Source organism: Pantherophis guttatus, chromosome 7 (genome assembly GCF_059756535.1).
Source record: "Pantherophis guttatus breed Tessera chromosome 7, ASM5975653v1, whole genome shotgun sequence".
Classification (NCBI taxonomy): Eukaryota; Metazoa; Chordata; class Lepidosauria; order Squamata; family Colubridae; genus Pantherophis; species Pantherophis guttatus.
In genome coordinates this window covers 34027318-34050914 of record NC_142069.1, presented here as the reverse complement: position 1 = coordinate 34050914, position 23597 = coordinate 34027318, and the positions used below count along the sequence as shown (strand labels likewise).

Here is a 23597-nt window from a genome sequence, read left to right as displayed (position 1 = left end):
CCAGTTCTGTGGGCATAGCTTGGTGGTGGGGGGGTAATGTGACTGGGTGGGTGTGGCCAACTTTTTTTTTTAAAACTTTTCAAAACATTTTTTCTAATGCTTTGAAAAGCCTCTGCCGATCAGGGAACTCAGCTGGGATCGTCAGAGACTTTTCAAAGCATTTTTTTACCACCTCTTCAGCCAAGAGGTTGCAGAAAAAAATGCTTTGAAAAGCCTCTGATGATCCCAGCTGAGCCGCATGATCATCAGAGGCTTTTTTTTTTTTACTTGTAAAAGCATTTTTTCACCGGAAGAGGTTGTAGAAAAATGCTTTGAAAAGTTAAAAAAAAAAGTTGGCCACTTCCACCCAGTCACATTACCCCACCACCACCAAGCCACGCCCCCAGAACCAGTAATAACAAATTTTACATTTCATCCCTGTACATGACTGTGGTGATAATACACTGGCCACCTTCTTTTGCATTTGTCAATTTGTTTAGGTTATATTTGGTTTATATATCGATCAATATATATGGGTGGATGGGTTGAGCTAAGGCTCAACCCATCCAAGACTGAGTGGCTGTGGTTTCCGACATCCCGATATAGTCAGCTGGTGCCATTGCTGACTATTGGGGGCAAATTATTGGCCCCCATGGAAAGGGCTTGCAACTTGGGCACCCTCCTGGATTCACAGCTGTCCTTAGAAGAGCACTTAACAGCCGTGACCAGGAGGATTTTTCATCAGGTTCGCCTGAATCACCTGATTCCCTTTCTAGATTGGGACTCTCTATACACAGTCACTCACGCCCTCGTCACCTCTCGTCTGAACTATTGTAACGCTCTCTACATGGGGCTCCCCTTGAGGTGCACTCGGAGGCTCCAACTGGCGCAGAGTGCGGCCGTGCAGGTGGTTATGGGAGCGACGTGGAGTTCCCATGTAACACCTCTCCTGCGTGAGCTGCACTGGCTCCCAGTGGTCTTCCGAGTGCACTTCAAGGTTCTGGTTATCACCTTTAAAGCGCTCCATGGCTTAGGACCTGGTTATCTATGGGACCGCCTGCTACCACCAATAGCCTCCCACCGGCCAGTACGCTCCGACAGAGAGGGGCTCCTCCGGGTGCCGTCGGCCAAACAATGTCGACTGGCGGCCCCTAGGGGGAGAGCCTTCTCTGTGGGGGCACCTACGATCTGGAACGAGCTCCCCCCGGAGATACGGAGGATCCCGGATCTGCGCACCTTCCGTCGCGCGCTTAAGACTTTCCTATTCCATCAAGCTGGCCTGGCCTAAATCTTCTCCCCTTTTTAAATGTAAATTTTAATTTGTTTTAAATTATGGGGTATTTTAAATTTAGCCAAATTATTTAATTCGTTTTTAATTCATTTTAAATTTTTGTATTTATGTGTTTTATCTCGTGGCTTTTCACTGCCCTGAGTCCTTCAGGAGAAGGGCGGTATAGAAATTTAATAAAGTAAATAAATAAATAAATATAAACATACTAGAAAACAATCTATTGCAGCAAAATCTTCAGAAGAATCTACACAATTATATTTTCTTGCTGATCCTACATTTAATCTGAAATTCCTGGAAGATTGATGCTATACATTTTTTTAAACTACATCCCTTACAAAACCTTACTGAGAAACATAACATTGTAACCCCCCCCCAAAAGATTTTTAAGTAACAAAGTCTCTCAAACTTGACAAGCATTAAATGCCTGTTAATGATTAGTGCAGATGTGTGAAATCAACAGGGAAAATTCTGATACTGGTTCATTTTTGCTGCTTCAGAACTGAGAAATTGCATAGGAAATCCAGCCCAGCCAAAAAATTTTACTATATGATCGTAGCTGCTGCTTCTATTTATTGAAGGAAATATATCTTGCATGCTCCTGGGTTCTAGAAGATATGGAACTGCCCTCCTTGCTCTCCACCCATTTCTATATCATTTCAACTTGAGCCAAAATTGAAACACCAAATCTTATTCCATCACAGTAATGAGACCTGGGAGTAGTACTGACCCTTCTATTTTAATGCAGACTGTCAGGCGCAAAAAACTAGAGCCACAGTAGAGTTCAAACTAGGTACTTTATTTTTTTCTGCCTATAATACAGGAATATCCCTAACTGACAGCTTTCACCTGGGGAAAACTAGATAAGGCTCAAAGGCATGGGGTGTGTGTCAGACCTTGCCCTCTTGTTTCCGGATTGAGCCCTCCTCCTGACTGGGACACTTGCTGTTTAACACAGACTAATGAACGAAATATTGGTGGATTCCCCAGCCTTAATTTCCCATCTCACACAATATCATTTGACCAGTGAGAAAACAATCATTAATAATATTGCAAAATGTGGAGCCGGGCAGATTTATGTAAGTGTAGGTAACAAATCACTATCACAGTGGTGCTCTATTCCTGTAATTTCTTAGGCTGTTGGTAAACACAGGTTTAGCATTCTTCTAAAGCAATACTAAACCTGTGCCCAGAAGCAGACACTTGACAAGTCACAAATGCTGCAAGGAAATGGCCATGCTGGCAACATGTCCAGTTCTCTCCACATGGCCAGGGTACTTGGGAATACTTTGTGGATGGCTATGGATCTAGAACAGAGTAGGAAAAAATTGCATCTCAATAAAGTGATAAGAACAATAAAAAGTGCAATCATGTGAAAGTCCTTGTTTGCCAAACCTCTAATGAATCCAACAGTGACAGAGCCAGCAACATATAGCTGGCAGAACCTTAATCTCTTTCCTAGTTTAAATTAACTGTCTGTGCAATATGGGAGTGTTGCATAGTGTTCTCTCAAGAGAAAGCCAGTTATACACTTTTAAACATTTTAAAAATATCACTAAGCTCGTGTTTATAGAAAGTCATAGATAAGCACTTTAGAAAATTATAGTCAAACATTATAGTGGCAGATGACTGCAAAAGCCAGGTGTCTGCTTCCTCCTGCGATTGCAAACCTAAATGGATATTGTGAGAAGTTCACAACAGCTGGAGGAGTTTCTACAGAAGCCTAAAATGGCCAAAAGGAGCTGGGCAGATTCCACCACTGGCTGCCACATTAGCCAAGTGGTGCTTAAATCATGGAAGAATGAGAAACCTTCCTTTAAAGTCCGAGCAGCTGAATATGACTTCACACTTTCTCAGATGTGAATTGGGTATGAGAAGAAGGCAACACCTTGAGATGGTATTAAAAAAAAACCCATATTATTTCTGCCATGATTAAAGTATTTGTGAGAATGAGCCAGAAATACTCTATCTTCAACTGAAAATCATCAGTTCAATATCATTTGCAGACATGGTGATGCAGTGTTGGAATGCAGTATTTGGAGGTTGACTCTGCCCACTGCCAGGAGTTTGATCCTGACCAGCTCAAGGTTGACTTAGCCTTTCATCCTTTTGAGTTGGTAAAATGTGGACCCATATTGTTGAGGGAAATATGCTGACTCTGTAAACCACTTAGAGAGTGCTGTAAAGTACTATGAAGCTGTACATAAGTCTTAAGAGCTATTGCTATTTTAATAAATACTGTACTATATCTTTATGTTTGGTATATCAGTGAAATTATGTTACAGATCAGATTAAAATAATGAAACAAATCTTCACTATGTTTCTGATAATCAAAGTTAACTGATTTTGTGATTGATGTATTACCGGTAACAAATAACAGGATTGTATTACCAGCCTGTGGGGAACTCACTTCCCAATAGGATATGGGGACTGTCTCCCAGGCTGATCTTTAAAAACATAGCCATTTCAATCAGATTTTAACAATGTCTAGATGTAAGATATAAAATTTCATTTGATTGTTGGATTTTTTTTAAAAAAAAATCTGTTTAATATTTATTACAAATCTAAATAAGCAATAATAAAGATGGGTTAAGAATTAATAAATAAAAAGAAAGGACAATGAATATTTGCATCAGTATCTATTGCCAATAGATTGCTTGAATAGGTTCTAAGAGCAATTAATGATTATATTTATGGAAGTTAAAATAATTGAATTACGGCATCTTGCCAATGGTGAGGTATTGCTCACACATTACTTGCTAACACCCAAATCTCTGAAGTGGCTTTTTCTTGGCTTGGATTTAAAACATATATGGCAAAAAAAAGATGCTTATGTAATTATTAGTAAAGGAAATAATGAATGGGAGGAAATCAAATAAAACTGGCAAGGAAAATTGAACATTTTATATAAATAAGATCAGTACAATCAATTATTACATTTACAAAGCCTTGAATTTACAAATGTAGAAATAAACAGAAGGATTAAGAGAATGTATTAAAATCAGATATTCTTTAGGAATAAGTAACTATAAGAAAATCATGGGTAACACTCAATGGCTGAATATTGCGCTTACATCCATATTCTCATGTGTTCTTGTTTCTGATTCATCCAAATCAAGCAATTTATAGACTGAACAATAAATCATATAATGATATATATCTTCATTGTCTCCCTATTCTGGAATGAAGATAAAATTGAAGTATGTGAGAGAAGAAGAAAACAAAGTGTGGAATTAGTTTACATAATTCTAAAATAATATGATCCAATATAAGCTAATAATATTTATTGATAAAAGCATGATTTGTCATTATTTGCTTTTATGTGGTAATGAATGTTCAAATAACATTCATTTTTTTAAATAAAATACAATAAGGAATCATGATGGGAAGGATGAATACTGAAACCTGCCATGTCACCATCTGTCTCATGTGCAAACCAGTCCCAAATGCATTTAATATTCATTATCAAGTCTGGTGCTACTACAATGCCTTCAGCTGAGTCTGAGCCAGCATATTCCACAGAATATGAACCAATTAGCATCCCTTCTTCCCCACTGATACACATACATTTCAAAAATTTGTTGGTTTAAAAAGCATTCAGCAAGTTAGTCTGCTGAAGAGAAGACTGGAGAATCACCCAGAAACAATGAAAATAGCCTCACACCACCATGAAAAGTCCATTACATTTCTTATAAAATATAGTTAAATGGTACAGAAAGAGTGTATTTTATGAAATAAAGTATAATCAAACCAATACCAAAAACTTCGTAAATATCACATTTGTTATATTAAGAGAGGCCTTTCTAGACAGAAATCTTCAAACATTTTGAAATTACATATTCCTCTGATATAGGGTTTGGGATTTCTTTCTCTACATAAAGCAGCTAATCTTACTTGATGTCCTTTAGATGTATTAGACTTTCCCCATAATTCCCATAATCTCCAGCCATATCCATTGTATTCTACAGAGGAATCTGGGTATATGTCAATTTCTGTTTGTTTGTTTGTTTATAATGCATATGGCTGCTTATTTCACAACTGTGACTTGTCAGTGTACAAGGATCAATCTCTTTATAATTTTATTTTCAAATTTAGACCATGCAGAAGGAGTGCCATGGCAAGACAAGACCCTGCAGGGAATGTACCATCAAAATAGCTCAGGTGGCTGACATTGGGAAACCCTACCCGTAGTTGCAAAGAGCTGCACTAAAAGACAATACGGAAGCACTGATCATAGCAACATAAAAGAACAGGCACTAAACACTAGATCCAAAGAAAAAGCAGGTCTACCACGCTAGACAGGACCTGTTGAGGTACAGACTGTGTAAAGAGGCCTCAGAGGCAGTCCAACACATTGTGGCAGGGGATAAGATGCAGGCAAGAACAGTATACACTGAACGGCATGATCGAATAGCTGGCATTGTTGCACAGGAACATCTGCACAGAATATGGGCTAGACCAGTGATAGCTAACCTTTTTGCCATTGCGTGCCAAAAGCTGGGGGAGTGCGGGGTGGTTGCACGTGCCCACACCCATAATTCTATGCACCCTGCATGCGTGCGTGACTCCCCATGCTCCCCCTGTTTTTGGCATGTGATGGCACAGTGGGCCCGGTAGGCCTGGTGTTTGCCCTCCCCTGGCTGAAGAGGCTTTCTAGGAGCCTGGGGAGGACGAAAACAGCCTCCCCCCCAGAGGCCCTTCAGAGGCCGGAAACAGCCCATTTGCCGACTTCTGGTGGGCCCAGAAGGCCCAAAAATCAGCTGGCCAGCACACGCATGCGTGCTGGAGCTGAGCTAGGGCAACGCTCACGTGCCCACCAATATGGATCTGTGTGCCACCTGTGGCACGCATGCCATAGGTTCACCATCAAGGGGCTAGACCCTCCTATGTCCAGATGAGAGATCCCACAGAAGGTTGAGGAGAATAAGAAAGCTTACTCCTCAGCTGAGAGAGCGGCTCCAATAGATCCCAGGCACTCTCTGGGATCCTAGCACTGCATAGGAATAGCTATAATCTGCACTGAATCCTCAAGCTCCCAGACCTTTCTATGTATATGTCTTTGCTTAACAAGGGTTAGGAAAGCCTTTAGCACAACTTAACACTATTCACTTCACTTCACCCTATAATGTACTTTAGTACAAAGATGATTTCAAAATAAGCGACGTTTTTTTATGTTCCCTTCTCTTTTACCAATTCCATTGATGAAGAGTTCTTGAAACTCAAAAGCTTATAATTGTTTGTGCTATTTAGAAGGTACTGATGCTATGGGAAAGCAAGCTTCTCATCTTTACAATAATAAAGACTTAGCAAAACACTTGATGTGTCTAGTTGCACTTAAGGAAAATTAGAACAAATGCACAGGAAAACTTTATTTTAAAAAAAAACATTTGTTAAGATCTATTGTTTGCCAAAAGTTTATAGTCACAATATCATAGCAGATATTAGACGCCTTCGATAATTTTACAGAACTGATGCAGTGAACCTGATCATTGTCAGCAACAGCCATGATTAATATATCTGCTATATGGCTAGGTATTTCAGTAGGTAAGGATTGCACGTTCCAGACCTAATAGAACCTAATAGAATTTGATCAGTTTAGCTTTTTCTAATTATTCTTTCCAAGTTAATCAGACCAAAGAGTTATTAGGTGACTATTCATTAAATATTTACCTGCACATTATTATTTGTGGGGATGATTCTTTTGTCACCCATTCTTTTAAAAATATATGCAAGGCTACTAGAATAAGGGAATTTACCAGGCGGAATGATTGATGCTGTCATCACTATGCTGATGTTACATTACAGTATTCAGCTCTTTGTTTGACTTCTTATCTAACAGAGTTGATAAATTGCCAAGGAGTAACTATGTTGTTCATCAAATACTTTACATGCAGAAAAGGATTGATGGTATTTTACAAACCAATACATTTATTACTGTAAGCTTTCATGGATTATAGCCCACTTCATCCGATATATGAAGCATACTCATGATGGGGAGAAGCAAGGAGGCACAAGTGCAACGTGTATGTCATAATGTTGCAAAAAAAAATGCATCTTCACATTATGATGCAAATTCAGAAAGACAAAGATGCATATTTCTTAATACTGGTGTCATCATGCTTAGAAACAGATCCAGATGATTTTAACTTGCATTGGGATACAATCACACACAGAGAAATATGGGAAAAATAGTCAGGCTCTTTGACCATTAATTTTATATCCTGCTTTTCAAGGCTAGCCTATGCCAGATTTGCTTTTCTACCTTTTTCCTCACATCCTCTGAAGTAGGACTGGTGGGAGATTTTAACTGTCAGGATTATGATTTTTCTAGACTTCTCATGATTTTTAATTTGTGTAGCTGGCAAAGTGCAATAATCCACTAGTAGATCAGCTATTCTAGATCTGATAGGAACCAATAACAAACAATTAGGCAATGGAAGTAGCAGAAATTTGAGAAGAACATGACAATGTAATACTGGAATTCTTTATTTTAAGAGAAAATCAAGCTGAGTAATTGAACACATATCTTGGATTTTTAAAAAAGCAAACTTTAGCAAACTTACCACCACAGCAAGAGAGGGTAGAGGTATCCAAACAATAGCTAAGCAGAGCTAGTTTCATTTATATTTCTGCACTGAAGGAAAGATTACATTGCATGGCCTAAATAAACCCATGCAACTATGATACTAGATGGTTTGGGCTAAGAGATACCATGTTTCCCTGAAAATAAGACCTCCCCGGATAATAAGCCCTCACCCCCAAAAATAAACCCTTCCTTGAAAATAAGCCCTCCCCCCAAAATAGGCCATCCCCTGAAAATAAGCCCTCCCCAAAAACATTTAACTGCATGTACAGCCAGTCCCTACCATTTCCTCTGGTTAGGGTTAGGGTTAGGGAGACAAAGCTGCAAATCAGGTAAATCAGCAAGAGGAGCCCCGTCTTGCTCTACACGCCCCAAAATAAAAAGACTTCCTCAAAAATAAGGCCAAGCACTTATTTTGGGGTTTAAAAAAATATAAGACAGGGTCTTGTTTTTGGGGAAACACGGTAATAACTAGGCTAAAGTCACCCAATGAATTTCAAGGGATGACTTAATATAAAGTTAAGTATCCTTGTTCTTTTCCCCAGGTCCTAGATCCACTCCATCATTTCTTTACAGAATAGTTTATTAAAGGGATCTGTATTTTTTCTCTGAAACCTCAATTGTAAATAGTTCTCTTTGCCAAATAATCAGTTCCTCATAAGGTAATCCTATCATTTTTTGCACAATGTTGGGCATGGAAATAGGAACCCTAAACTTTTTTCAACAGTTCCTTATAGATTCTAAGGAGGCTTTCGTTTTCTTTAACTATTCTATTTGTAAATATTATCTCTGTACAAAATACCTTAATTATCTGAAATGCAAATATCATCTAATTCTATTCAGAAACAAGGAACTTACTGGTACTTTTCAGTAAATTCTAAATATAACTGCATTTAGAATTTAAAATAATGTCTATCCAAAACCTCTGCACCCATTTCTTTGAAACTTGGCAGACCTCATTTTTAGAGCAATTCCAACAAATTTCACTCTTTTTATTGAAAGCAAGGACAATTGTAGTGATATAATTTTTTATCAAGGTATACAGGTAATCATCATTTAGCAAGCACAACTGAAACTTCCAACTCAGCCACTAAGTGAAATCACAACTGTGCTTATGCATTTACTTTAGCTTTTCTTTGTTTTACAGACCTGCTAATCATGAAACAAGGGCTATCTATAGTCAATGGCAAGCACACATCTTATCCTGAATTAGTTGTGAAATTAAAGAAGGAGAATTCTGACGTGACCTGAGTCAAAGCAAATTATTTTGAAGGATATATTGTGTTCTGAACCAAATCTCATGGCAAGAACACAGTTGAATTCCACCATGCTTATTTATGTAAATAAAGTTGTAGTATTAGTAGCATCTAGTGATTTTTAATGTGCAATGGCTTTCAAAGGTGGGGTAGAAAGATAATATTATATTGGAGCCCTGGTAGCACAGTGATTAGACTGCAGTATTGTAGGCTAACACTGCCCACAGTCTGGAGTTTGATCCTGATGGGCTTGAGGTTGACTCAACCTTTCATCCTCCCAAAATTGGTAAAATGAGTACCCAGATTGCTGGGGCAATATGCTGACTTTGTGAACTGTTCAGAGAGTGCTATAAAGCACTATGGAGAGGTAAATAAGTCTAAGTGCTATAGCTATTAATATTGCTAATATCAGCTTTATGACCATTTATAATGAATTTAATTCCAAATGTAATTACTGTTCAATCTATACATTTTTATTGGATAGAAATTATTTCTGCTTCAGGAAAAATTGCTATTTGTTTTTTGGACCTCCCACAGTTTCAGATTCTAAAAGGCTTTGCAAAATATTAAGAAAACTAACTATATATTACAGTTTTAATGTGTATGTGTGAATATGTGTATGTTCTTAGATACAGTTAAATCATTACAGGAAGACTTGATTTTTAAATAAAGGGATGTCTCTAGATGTGGAAGGGACAGATATTTATGAAATGGGAAACTGACAAGTTTTGGTATCTTATTTAGCATACCAGTTTCTCAAGAATGAGAAACTTTATATTTATTACCTCAGTCCCATTATTGGGATTACCTTGCGACATTGCTAATGATTTATGAACTTCCCATTAGAAAGTTCAATATATCCAACTGAAATATTGCTCTTATATACAGCTCAAAATCTGATTTGACTGAGCTTGCAGTGCAGTTCTACTCATGTGTGCTTATTGTAAGCCCAATTGTGTTCATTGGGGTGCATTGTCAAGTGGGCATGCATGGACTGCAGCTTCTTTGCAATGGATAACCACTAGCCTAAACTTTATGAATCTTTAGATAGAACTAATTTCACCTTGCTCACCCAAGCATCTTCTTCCTGCCAGTGTTTATCTCACTAGTAGTTAGTTTTAGAAACTATTTATTCATTGGACTGGCAACACTCAGTGAAGATTTGTCAGACTAGGAAGGAAAAGTTGCATTTCAGCTGTTATATGAGTTTTCTTCATATAACTAAAACTTTAAAATTTCTAACATTGGGGGAAAGACTTCACATACAAAAATTTTATGATTGTTTTAGATTACCAATACAGAACCTCCCCCATCACAAAATGTCTATTTTTCTAAATTCCACCCACTCATCTTGGCCATGTCACTTTACTTACTTTCTTCTATCAGAAATCTTGTGATACAAGAAAATATACTATTTTCCTACACCGGTTGTTCTGTTGAAGTCTACTCTGCGCATTAAAAAGTGTCAGTTTTTAAACAACTAAACTGATGAATAAAACATGGTCAGAAGTTTGCAAACTGAACCAGTAACCAGGGGTCCCAAAGGAATCTCTGAGATGGTGAGCATCCTGGTAACAGGATCAAAGAAGAACATCTTTGCCCCAATTCCAGTTCAAAAGGTAACAAACATATCTTACTCTATCCCATGTTCTCGTCTTGGTCAGAAGTATGATAACCAGTTTAGGGTGCATCTGATAGCCATCTTCACTGAATGATAAATTCCTTCCTTCAAAGGTGACATTAATCAGGTATCTAAAAAGGAAAGAAGCAAAAATAATGAATATCATTAGGAAGTCCACTATGAAAAATAGTAAGACTCTTGGTACAAGCTAGATAATTAAAACAAAACATTGAATACTGTTGCCTGGAATAGTCCAGCAAATCAATTAAACGTTGAAATGAGGGAGAGAAGGAAATAAAAATTGGGAGAATACAAAGAACATTTTTAAATTCAGAAGTTTAGTAAGTCTTACCTATGTCATAAAAAGGTCCTGCTGACATAATGATTGTTTTCCTCATTGGTTCAGACCAAGTTCCTGCCTCAAATACCATTAACTATGATACTTATATAAATGCATCTTTGTTATTTAATTCTTTTCATTATAATGAGAATGACCAAAGATTGGCACATTTCTTCTGTTAGTAAGTCGTTCTCTTCCACCAAGGTTGCAGCTTCAAAAAGGAAATAGAGTAGTGACGGAGGAAGAGATCAACCTGCTTAGCCAGCTAGATCAGCTGAACCTACTTTACCAATGAATGGAGTGACAGATATCACCAGATGACCCATATAACATGAAGATTCATCAAGAATAAATATACATGTAGCAGGCTTAAATGTGCTCATCATTTAAGCAAATTAGGTTGATTTTAGCAATGCATATGGATGTTTTCCATGCTTTTTTTTATTATTATTATTATTATTATTTATTTGATTTATATACCGCCCTACTCCTGAAGGACTCAGGGCAGTGAACAGCCAAACAGTAAAAATACATAGATACAAAATTTAAAAAACAAAGTAAAATCGAATTAAACAATTTGGCTCAGACAAATTAAAACACCCCAATCATTTAAAAACCGATTACATTTTTTCACCGATTAAAATTTGCATAATTAAAAAGAGGAAAAAGATTAGGCCAGGCCCGCCTGGTGGAATAAAAAGGTCTTAAGAGCGCGGCAAAAGGTACGCAGATCCAGGATCCTCCGTATCTCCGGGGGGAACTCGTTCCAGATAGTAGGTGCCCCCACAGAGAAGGCTCTCCCCCTGGGGGCCACCAGTCGACATTGTTTGGCCGACGGCACCCGGAGGAGCCCCTCTCTATGAGAGCGTACTGGCCGGTGGGAGGCTATTGGTGGTAGTAGGCGGTCCCGTAAATAACCAGGTCCTAAGCCATGGAGCACTCTAAAGGTGGTAACCCAAACCTTGAAGCACACCCGGAAGACCACCGGGAGTCAGTGCAGCTTGCGCAGGAGAGGTGTTACATGGGAACGCCATGTCACTCCCATAACCACCCGCACAGTCGCACTCTGCACCAGTTGGAGCCTCCAGGTACTCCTCAAGGGGAGCCCCATGTAGACTTCCGGTTGGCTCCGCGAGCCTCGAAGACGCTCTTTTACGAGCGCCCGATCCTCGGTTCCGTAAAAGGCCCAGAACAGCCGAAAAACAGCTGTCTGGAGGCTTGGAACCCTCTCCCCGGGCAAAGGGGAGAGAGAAGAGATGACAGGCTGAGGTAGAGCCCCCCAAGTGCCCTAGGAGAAATCCTGGGGTGCGAAGGGTGTGGGCTCCCTATTGAAGCCTGTCAAGCTGCTCCGGACCAGGGACAACTCGCTAAAGCAGAGGTAGAAGCCGCGACCAAAATCTGCTGAAAATAAATGAGGGGACTTTTAACATCTTTACCTTGATTGCAGACAGAGCAAACCAGGAGAAAAAAGAAAAAAATTGCAAGTAACACTTTAACTCCGTTTTAAAATGCAGAAAATGGCGCCTGAGGTCGGGAGGAGGAAGCTACTAGGGAAAGTGCTTGTTACACTTGTTAACGTTTGCAACATTGATACAGTTACCGGATTACACCTTAAGAGAAAGTTTTAAAGTGGAAGCGCCTAGGAAAAGAATTTGGTACTGAGGAAAAGAATTTGGTACTGAGAAAAGAATTTGGTATGGACTTTAACTAAAATTTTGCTCTGTGGAAAATAGTTGGAATTGTCGACCTAATAGCTGGATAAATACAAAGTGGCTGAAATATGGCTGACATCAGGGCTGGTGAATCAGCAAATTCTCAAGCTGTGACTGTTAAAGCTTTTCAAGAACTTCTAGAATCTTTTAACTCTGCTCTTTTGGATACAATTGAAAGAGCTTTTTCAAAAAAACAGCTTGGAAAATTATAAGGAGTTGTTGGATGTGCAGCAGGAAATTTTTCAGAGGAGTTTGCCCTTGGAAGATCAAAAGGCTGTTAGGACTGAAAGGCAGGCTGGCACAGCTGAAACAAAGGATTGGGTAGACGCTTCCACTCAATTGATAGAAAAGCAACAAATAGACTCTTTATCGCAAACTGACAAACTTTATGGGAACAAATTTTGGCTATATGGACAAAGGAATGGACTGAAGGATTATACAAGCAAGAAGAGTCGAAATGGAGATTTCAAATTAGAAAAAGTGATTTCAAGAAGAGAGCGAGTATTTCAGAAACATCAACCTCAAATCAACATTTTAAAATTTTCCAAAATAAAATTGGGGGGAATGTTGAAAGAATTAATTAAAAAAAAGGATTGGAAAAAATATAGAAAGAAGAGAAGAATAGAAGATTGAGTACTTGCTTTTTTTTCTCTTTGGGGAAGGAAGATTCTAGTAAGAAACTGAAAAGTTTAATTACATTGGTATTTAAGGTTACTTTAGGAATTGAAAATTTGCAAGATATCTTCCTGTAGATTTTGAAATCTGCATTTGGCAAATATGTGATTTAATGGTATTAAGAGATTTTTAAAATGTTTAACATAAGATTATATTATTTTAAAAGATATATGAGATAAAATGTGTAAGCTTTCAAGATGCCCAACTTTTTGAAGCAAAGAGGATTAATGTTAAATTCAGAATTCTATTACAAAATGATAATTAGTTTTGGACAGTAAAAGGGCTGCTTTCTAAAAAGTTAGAGGTATTAAAATGATTAATTGAAAACTTGAAAGATATCTTCCTGTAGATTTTGAAATTTATATTTGGGAAATAAGTGTTTTAATGGTATTAAGACATTTTTAAAATGTTTAACATAAGATTATATTATTTTAACAGATATATGAGATAAAATGTGTAAGATTTCAAGATGCCCAATTTTTTGAAGTAAAGAGGATTAATGTTAAATTCAGAATTTTATTAGGGAGTAATGTTCAAAAAGAATGATGTTCGAAGGTATGGAAATGAAATTTACTTATGATTTTTACTGTTTGTAATATTGCTAAAGTATTGAATTATACATCAAGAAAAAGTTTTTTTATAATTAGGAAGAATGAATTTAACTAAATTGGTCTTGAGGATTTATAAAAGGGAGGTTGATGAATTGGAGCAAGGGGAGTTAAAGAACGTGTGGGAGTTTTGAATTTTATAATTAGTTAGTTTATTTTAGCATGTTTGTTAGATGCTATACCCTATTTTTGCTCTGGGAAGTCGGGATGGGGTGGGGAGGGTGGGATAAGGGTTGGGGTGGGAAAAAAGTGGTGAATAGAGAAATGTTTTAACAGAAGAAAGTATCTACGATTAGAATACAGGAGTTGCTCAGATACTAAAGGAGGAGAATATTTCACAGCAAAGAAGTTAGAAAGGAGAAGGGAGGAGAGGCTAGGAAGAGGAGAGGGAGGGAGAGGAATGGAAGAAAGGAGAGGAGGAAGGGAAGGGGACAGGAGTAGGAGTGAAGGTGAGAAGGGGGAAAAGAAGAGAGAAGTGGGGGAAAGGAAAAGGAAGTAGGATGAGGTAGGAGAGGAGGGAGGAGAAAGTAGGAGAGAAGAGGAGGGAGGGAAGGGAAAGAAAGGAGGATAAGAAGAAGGTTTGTTGTGGAATGAGGGAAGAAAGAGAAGAAGAGCAACTCCGAATGTAATTAAAATGTCTTACTTTAATGCTTTCTTTAAGGGAAACATGTATAAGTAGGATTTATTATGTATAAGAAAATGTACACTTTCTATTATATGGGAAGGGGGAAAGGATGGGGGGGAGAAAATTGTTTGTATTTCTTATAAAACTTTTCAATTAAAAAAAAGGGGGGGGAGCCCCAATAGTCCAGGCGGGAGGTGACAAGGGCATGAGTGACCGTGCGTCGGGAGTCCCGATCCAGAAAGAGACACAACTGGCGAATCAGGCGGACCTGATGAAAAATCCTCCCAGTCACGGCCGTCAAATGCTCTTCTAAAGACAGTCGTGAATCCAGGAGGATGCCCAAGTTGCGAACCCTCTCCGTGGGGGCCAATGATTCGCCCCCAATAGTCAGTGATGGCGCCAACTGACTATATCGGGACGTCGGAAATCACAGCCACTCGGTCTTGGATGGGTTGAGCCAGACCCACACGTTCTCCAGGCACCGGGACATCACTTCAAGGGCATCGTTGGGGTGGTCCGTGGTGGAGATGTATAGCTGGGTGTCATCAGCGTACTGGTGGTACTTCACCCCGAAACCACGGATGATCTCGCCTAGCGGCTTCACATAAATGTTGAACAGGAGGGGCGAGAGGACCGACCCTTGCGGCACCCCACATATGAGGGGCCTCGGGGTCGACCTCTGCCCCCCTGTCAACACAGACTGCGACCAGTCAGAGAGAAAGGAGGAGAACCACCGCAACACAGTGCCTCCCACCCCTAACTCTTCCAACCGGTGCAGCATGATACCATGGTCGATGGTATCAAAAGCCACTGAGAGATCTAACAGGACCAGGACAGAGGAGTACCCCCTGTCCCGAGCCCTCCAGAGATCATCTACCAACGCGACCAATGCCGTTTCCGTGCTGTACCCGGGCCTGAAGCCCAACTGGAATGGATCCAGATACGTTGTTTCATCCAGGTGCTGGGGGAACTGTTGCGCAACCACGGTCTCAACAACCTTCGCCACAAAGTGAAGGTTGGAGACCGTACAATAATTAACCAACATTGCCGGGTCCAAGGAAGGCTTCTTGAGGAGGGGCCTCACCACCGCCTCTTTCAAGGCGGCGGGAAAGTCACCCTCACCCAATGAAGCATTTGTAATTCCCTGGAGCCAGCCTCGTGTCACCTCCCGGGAAACCAGCACTAACCAGGCCCTCCCCTTAGTGGGTTATCCCCCATTCCCACAGCCTTACTTCTAATCCAACCCTCCCCTCCCGGAACCCCTTAAAAAATTGGCTAAAAATTTATATAAAAAACCCCTCAACCCCCTCTTCGTGGCATGCCATGAATTTACTTAAAGTTATTTACTTAAATAACTTTACTTAACTTTACTTAAATAACTATTCACTTATTTACTTAAAGTTATTAGCAAATTAAATTTATTTTAATTTGCAATTCAATTGTTTATCCTCAGAAGTCTAACTATTCTTTAGAAAGTACTATATGACATACAGAAGGATTTTATTCTGCAATCTTTTATTTATTTATTTATTTATTTATTTATTTATTTATTTATTTATTAAATAAAAATTAATTAATTTATATTCCGTCTTCTCACAGTCCGAGACAGTTCTGGGTAACTATTAAATAACTATTTAATTTAGTTATCTTGCATAGACAATCTTTCTTTACCACCTTTTTTAAAATAAAAACATACTTATTTCGCTAAAAGAAATTTAATACAAAGGACTACAGCAGGCACGCAAAAGTTACAAACACTAGCGGTAATGTCTTCTATCTTATAATAGATACAGCAATCACAATATAGTTTTGATATTTCAAACCAAGAAATGTTTTTCTATTTAATATGAGCCCAGTCCACCTCACAGGGTTCTTGTTGTATTATGTATGTTCACCACCTTGAGTTACTTTTAAAGTGATAGTCCTCAATTTATGACCAAAATTGAACCCAAAATTTCTGTTGCTAAGCAAGACAGTTGTTAAGTGAGTTTTGCCTCGTTTTATGTTTTTTGCCACAGTTGTTAAGTGACTCACTGCAGTTGTTTATTTGTTTGTTTGTTTATTTATTTATTTATTTATTTATTTATTTATTTATTTATTTATTTATTTTGTATACCGCCCTTCTCCCCCTAGGGACTCAGGGCGGTGAACAGCCGAAATTAAAATACATACAATATAAAAGTTAAGATAGCTAAAATAAATTAAATCAATCGGCCCCCAATTTAAAACCCGAAAGCTATACAATTAAAAACTAACCCATAAAAAACCTAGTTAGGCTAGGCCAGCTTGCTGAAATAGAAACATCTTCAGAGCCTTACGGAAAGTGTGGAGATCAAGTGTTGTTGAGTAACATGGTTGTTAAGCGTCTTTGGCTTCCCCATTGACTTTGCTCATCAGAAGGTTGCAAAAGGCGACCACATAACCTGGGATAGTGTAACTATTATAAATGAAGGCCAGTTACCAAACATCCAAATTTTGATCATGTGACACTGGGGATGCTGCAACAGTCATAAGTGTAAAAATGATCATAAGTCACTCTTTTCAGTGACATTGTAACTTTTAACGTTCACTAAACAAATGGTTGTAAGTTAGGCCTACCTGTAATAGTGGGATAGAAATGTAACATAAATAAAATAAATATTTTATTTTCTAGCAATTCATAGAACATATTGATTAAGTAACAAATAAGCAAATTGTAACAAATAAGTTACAGAATCCTCAGTGCTTTCTATCCCACTGAGTACTCTCTACCCAACTATGGAATCAGGTAATGAAACATCTGCAAGCAAACGATCAAGCTCAGAGAGACCAAGTTCAACCCAGAGTTACATACATTCTCTTCTATTGGTAACAAAAAAATTGCATAATTCAATGTTTAATAACCTTATTGACAAATAAAAATGGAAGGGAAGAAAATAATAAAACACATGAATTGCAAATCTTGATTATTTTATTAACTTAAAATTATTTCAGAGATTTCTACTCAGAAATAAATTCAACTAAATTCAATAGTTCAGGGAAGGAGTGGGGGAGTGGCAGCAATTATTAGAGAAAGTCTTTGCCCGAGGGAGGCCACTGTTCCTCAGATAGCTGGATGTGAGTCCCTCCTTGTGAAGTGGGGTCAGGGGATACAGATGGGCCTACTGATTACGTACCTGGCTCCCTGCCACGTGACAGAGGTCCTGTCTGAGCTGCTTGATGTTATAGCCGAGGTGGCGGTGGAAACCCCCAGACTTATTGTTATGGGGGATTTTAACCTGCCATCTGCTGGTGAGATGTCGGAGGCAGCTCGGGAGTTCATGGCTTCCATGATGGCCATGGACCTGGCCCAGGTAGTTCAAGGCCCCACCCACTTGGGGAATCACACTCTGGACTTGATTTTTGTCTCGGATCAGTGGCTGAATGATCTAAGAATAGGGGATCTAGACATCAAGCCCTTGTCATGGTCTGATCATTCTCTCCTTCACATGGACTTTCAGGTCACTTCCACCCACTGCAGGGAGACGGAACCAACCAAGTGGTTCCGTCCCAGGTGCCTGATGGACCCCGAGAGGTTCCTGATGGAGCTTGGGCCATTTCCTGAGACTCTGGCTCACGACTTGACTGAGGACCTGGTGGTGGCCTGGGACAGGGCAGCTACTGGGGCCCTGGACTGCATCGTGCCTTTGCGGCCTCTGACCCGATGCCGATCTCGACTAGCTCCTTGGTTTTCCGAGGAGCTGAGAGAGATGAAGCATCGGAAAAGACGCCTGGAGAGCGATTGGAGGACAAGCTGATCTGAATCTGACCGAACACAGGTGAGATCTTATATTAAGACCTACCTAGTGGCGATAAAAGCGGCGAAGTCTAGCTACTTCTCCACTCTTATTGCATCTGCAGAGAACCGCCCAGCCGCACAGTTTAGGGTCACCCGCTCCCTACTTCAGGTGGCGGTGTGGGAAGACCCCTTACAGCAGTGGTTCTCAACCTGTGGGTCGGGACCCCTTTGGGGGTCGAATGACCCTTTCACAGGGGTCACCTAAGACCATGGGAAAACACATATCTTCAATGGTTTTAGGAATTATTTTATTTTTGGGGGTCACCACAACATGAGGAACTGTATTAAAGGGTCACAGCATTAGGAAGGTTGAGAACCACTGCCTTACAGGGTCGAGCTGAGGATTTTGTGCAATTCCTGCATGATAAAGTCACTCAGATTCAGGAAGGCCTGGACTTCGATTGGGTAGATCCAGGGGAGGAGACGGGGGTAGGTCCTGAGAGTGTTATCTGGGAAGAGTTTGACTCTGTGGCTCCTGAGGATGTGGACAGGATTCTGGGCAAGCTTAGCACTGCCACATGTTTATTGGACCCGTGTCCCTCCTGGTTGGTACTGGCCTCCCGGGAGGTTACACGAGGCTGGCTCCAGGGGATTATAAATGCTTTTCTGAGGTACCCGTGTGGGGTACCCCTTCTGTTCAACATTTATGTAAAACCGCTAGGCGAGATCATCCGTGGTTTCGGGATGAGTGTTCATCATTATGCTGATGACACACAGCTATACATCTCCACCCCGGACCATCCCAATGATGCCCTTACTGTGATGTCCCGTTGCCTGGAGGCCGTGTGGATCTGGATGGGGAGAAATAAGCTCAAACTCAACCCCTCCAAGACTGAGTGGCTGTGGCTTCCGGCGTCCCGGTATAGTCAGCTGGTACCATCACTGACAATTGGGGATGAGACCTTATTCCCCACAGAGAGGGCTTGCAACTTGGGTGTCCTCCTGGATTCACGGCTATTTTTAGAAGAGCACATGACCGCCGTGGCCAGGGGGGCCTTTTATCAGGTTCGCCTGATCCGCCAGTTACGTCCCTTTCTGGATCGGGACGCCTTGCGCACAGTCACTCATGCCCTAGTCACCTCCCGTATGGACTACTGTAATGCTCTCTACATAGGGCTCCCCTTGAAGAGCACCTGGAGGCTCCAGTTGGTCCAGAATGTAGCCGCGTGGGTGATTATGGGCGCAGCTCATTGTGCCCATGTAACACCTCTCTGCATGAGCTGCACTGGCTCCCGGTGGTCTTCTGGGTGCAATTCAAGGTGTTAATAATCATCTTCAAAGCGCTCCATGGCTTAGGACCTGGGTACCTATGAGACCGTCTTTTGCCACCAATAACCTCTCACCGACCAGTTCGTTCTCACAGGGAGGGACTACTCAGGGTACCATCAGTCAAATCGAACGTTGCTTACCTGAACGTTCCTTCTTGGCGCGCTGATGGAGAATCCAAAGCGTGGGTAATGTTCACATTGAGCTTGTCAGAGACTGAGTGTATCACTTTAAATTTTCTGCCTCGGTTCCGCCTCCTCTGCTCGACTGATGTCAGTTTAGTTCACGAAGAACAGGAAAGAAGCAGACAGAAGTCCCAATTCAAAAACCCCGGACCTGAATGCACAAGGTAGGGAGGGTTGGATTCTCCATCAGCGCGCCAAGAAGGAACGTTCAGGTAAGCAACGTTCGTTCTCCAGCGCGCTGCTTGGAGAATCCAAAGTGTGGGATATACCAAGCAAGTTAGTCAGGGGGGGCCATCAGACAGGTCCGGAGTAGGTACTGGAGCAGCGACTGACTGTAAAACCCGTCGGCCAAAGGAGGCATCAGCAGCCGCAAAGGCATCGATCTTATAATACCTAATGAACGGTGATAAGGTGGTCCAGGTGGCTGCTTTACAAATCTCCGAAACCGAGGCTTGAGTTGCCCACGCAGCTGAGGTGGAGGCACTCCTGGTAGAATGAGGAAGCACTTTGCCGGGGGGAGGCTTGCCTGATGCGGAGTAGGCCTTACAGATACAGGCTTTCAGCCATTGTCCAATCGTAGTAGATGAAACTTTTTGGCCCAGAGACGCTGGGAGAAAGGAAACGAAGAGAACTTCAGAACGACGGAATGCCGAGGTTCTCTTGATGTATCGATGGAGGGCCCTCCGAACATCAAGGGTGTGCCACTGGTCCTCCAACGGGTGTCTAGGGTCCGGACAAAAATCCGGAAGGACCAGCTCCTGCGCGCGGTGGAAAATGGAATTGACTTTCGGGAGGAAAGATGGATCCATCCTGAGGATGACTCGATTAGAATGGAATATACATAAATCATCTCGAACTGACAGGGCAGCCAATTCGGAGATTCGCCGAGCTGATGTCACCGCAATTAGAAACACGACCTTAAGGGTCAGGAAGCGCAGTCCAACGCGGCCAGTGGGGAGCGACCAGGAGGATGTCCGCTCGTTCCAGCAGAATCTTCCGGATCACACTCGGCAGTAGCGGGAGGGGGGGAAAGGCATAGAGAAGTCCTCGTGGCCAGGTGCACAGAAGGGCGTTGGTGCCTTCTGCTGTGGGACAATGGAACCGGGAGAAAAATCTCGGTAGTTGTGTATTGGTCGGATGAGCAAAAAGGTCGAGAATGGGATGGCCGAACCTGACGGACAGCTCCTGGAATAGAGATGGATGGAGTCACCACTCGGCATGGTCCATCAGATGATCAAAGATGGCGCCCGTCTGTAGTTCTAATGGGAGCCGGCTGTAGTCCACAATGGCGGCGATCACAAAGCAAGGAATTTGATAGCGATCCAGGGAAGGGCCAGCAATACTGTAATTAGCAGCTGGGGCGATGCCACAAGGGGTCGATCGGCCTCCGGGTGGTCAGAAGCTGCCGATCGGCCGTAAACAAGGTGGCAGAAGTCACGCCGTTTAGGAAGCAGGGAGGCCGAAGACAAAGATGGCGGCAGGCGGGAAATTGGCGGCCAGCTCTCCGAAGCCTGATTGAGGCGGCAAGATGGCTGCCAGCGATTTCGGGGCGATGCCACTGAGGGTCGATCAGCCACCAATTGCAACAAGTCAGGGCACAATCTGGCGGTCGCTCAGGCGATTCCGCTCCAGAAGCCCGGCATCAATCTGACAGGTCGGCAAGGGATGTTAACGAGGATCGGAGGCAAGGCATGGGCGGCACTCGAGGCTCGGAAATTAAATAGGCAGCCGCTAAAGACACTAGCAAGGCAGCAAGCTTCAGGCTAGGCGTCTTTGGCTAAATCCTGTAGAGATTCTTGGCGAAGCAACTTTGGAAGGGAAAACAAGCCAATTAAGGAAACAGGCGAGGCAACGGCCTCCGGGGAGGGCAGGGAGCCCAGGGAAGACTCACCCAACCCTTACAAGTCCAGAATAGTCCAAATCAAGTGCGCTGAATTGAGAAAAATGGATCAAATAGAACAATAGATAAAATTCCAATGCATGGAAATGATGAGCGATGAGGTTGTCAGAGCAAGCCAAAGATTCAGTCTCTTCCACTCGACTGAGTGAACTAAACTGGCACCAGTCGAGCAGAGGAGGCGGAACCGAGGCAGAAAATTTAAAGTGATACACTCAGTCTCTGACAAGCTCAATGTGAACATTACCCACGCTTTGGATTCTCCAAGCAGCACACTGGAGAATATGCCGACTGGCGACTCCCAGGGGGAGGGCCTTCTCTGTGAGGGCTCCAACCCTTTGGAGTGAACTGCCCCCGGAGATACGGAATATCCCTGATCTCCGTGCTTTCCGCCGTGCCCTCAAGACCCTGATGTTCCAACAGGCAGGGCTAAACATATGAACATGTGAATGCTTTTTAAAATGTTATCTAATTCTGGGTTTTATTTAATTGGCCAAACTAAGTAATAATTTTAATTAGCAATTTTATGATGTTTGTGTGTCTATATTTTTCTTGACTGTACACCGCCTTGAGTCCTATGGGAGAAAGGCGGTATAGAAATATAATAAATAAATAAATAAATAAATAAATAAATAAATAAATAAATAAATAAATAAAATGGGACTACTTCTAGGTAAACATTTGAACAATTGAACAATTAATAGATTATAATGTTGATGAACTTTTGAATTCATTTCTGAAAGTATGATACATAGAAGATGAAAATGTAAATACATATATAAAAAACTAGTCCAACAAAATGCTATCCCAAGAAGTGTCATTATACTTATACACAGACAGATAGTTCTTGGATTATGACCACCCATTGAGTGACCAGAGATTTTGTAAATTTAGCTTTCCTGTTTGAACAAAATATTTCCTTGAACAAAACTAAAGCAAACCTTGCTCTATTTATTGAACAACTTAAGATCAAAAGTGATCTGAATTTATGTACATGATTGGAACATCAGGCATGCTGGCCAATTATGCCTTATGTAATCCAATTTATTTTTTTTAAATATACAATACACACAATACATATTTTTTGGACAGAGTATTGACTGGGTCAAATCTTTTTTAAACAATGCTAACAGTAATAATACAAATAAGTATGCATAATCCTGATCTTCCAACTTCAACAGTACTCTTTATAATTCTTTATCATTTTTTCCATTAATTCATTTAAACATAAATAACATTTCTTACGCCATGTATTTGTTATCCCCTACTAAGTTACTAATATTTAATATTTTGAAAATTAGTCATTATTCCACCATAATTTCAATATCCCAAATGTCTAGGACTACTAATAGGGCCAAATATTAACAAAATTTAATCAATCCTGGGAATATAACTCAAAATCCCCACGATTTCTAATCCTTAAAAGTTTAAATTCACAATATACTTTAACACACTGTTAATATTAATAATACAATTAGATTACTTAATCCTAAACTTCCACCTACTAAATTTAGCTTATTTTTAATTCTAATAGATTCTATTATCTGTTAACATATATGCTACTATTTTCCCTATTTGTATTTTCTATTTTTTCTTTTTATTAATATATTTTATCATTATCCATCAACTCTTAACCTTTTTGGAGTTCCATCATTTATTGACTTTTTAATCACCTTTTATTTCTCTCTCTTGGAGTCTTATAACTCTTTTTGATATCTTTATACCTACTGAACATTCCCTTTGGG

General features: G+C 40.6%; 1 protein-coding gene across 3 annotated transcripts in view; it reads right to left on the bottom strand.

The window, feature by feature from the left end:
* Window positions 1-23597, bottom strand: part of GRIN2B (glutamate ionotropic receptor NMDA type subunit 2B) — a 367937-nt gene that overhangs the window by 139234 nt on the left and 205106 nt on the right. For all 3 annotated transcript variants that reach the window (XM_034402725.3, XM_034402727.3, XM_034402726.2), the window contains exon 4: window positions 10744-10858. In XM_034402725.3, coding sequence (XP_034258616.1) covers window positions 10744-10858 — 115 coding nt within the window. The remainder of the gene's footprint in view (window positions 1-10743; window positions 10859-23597) is intronic.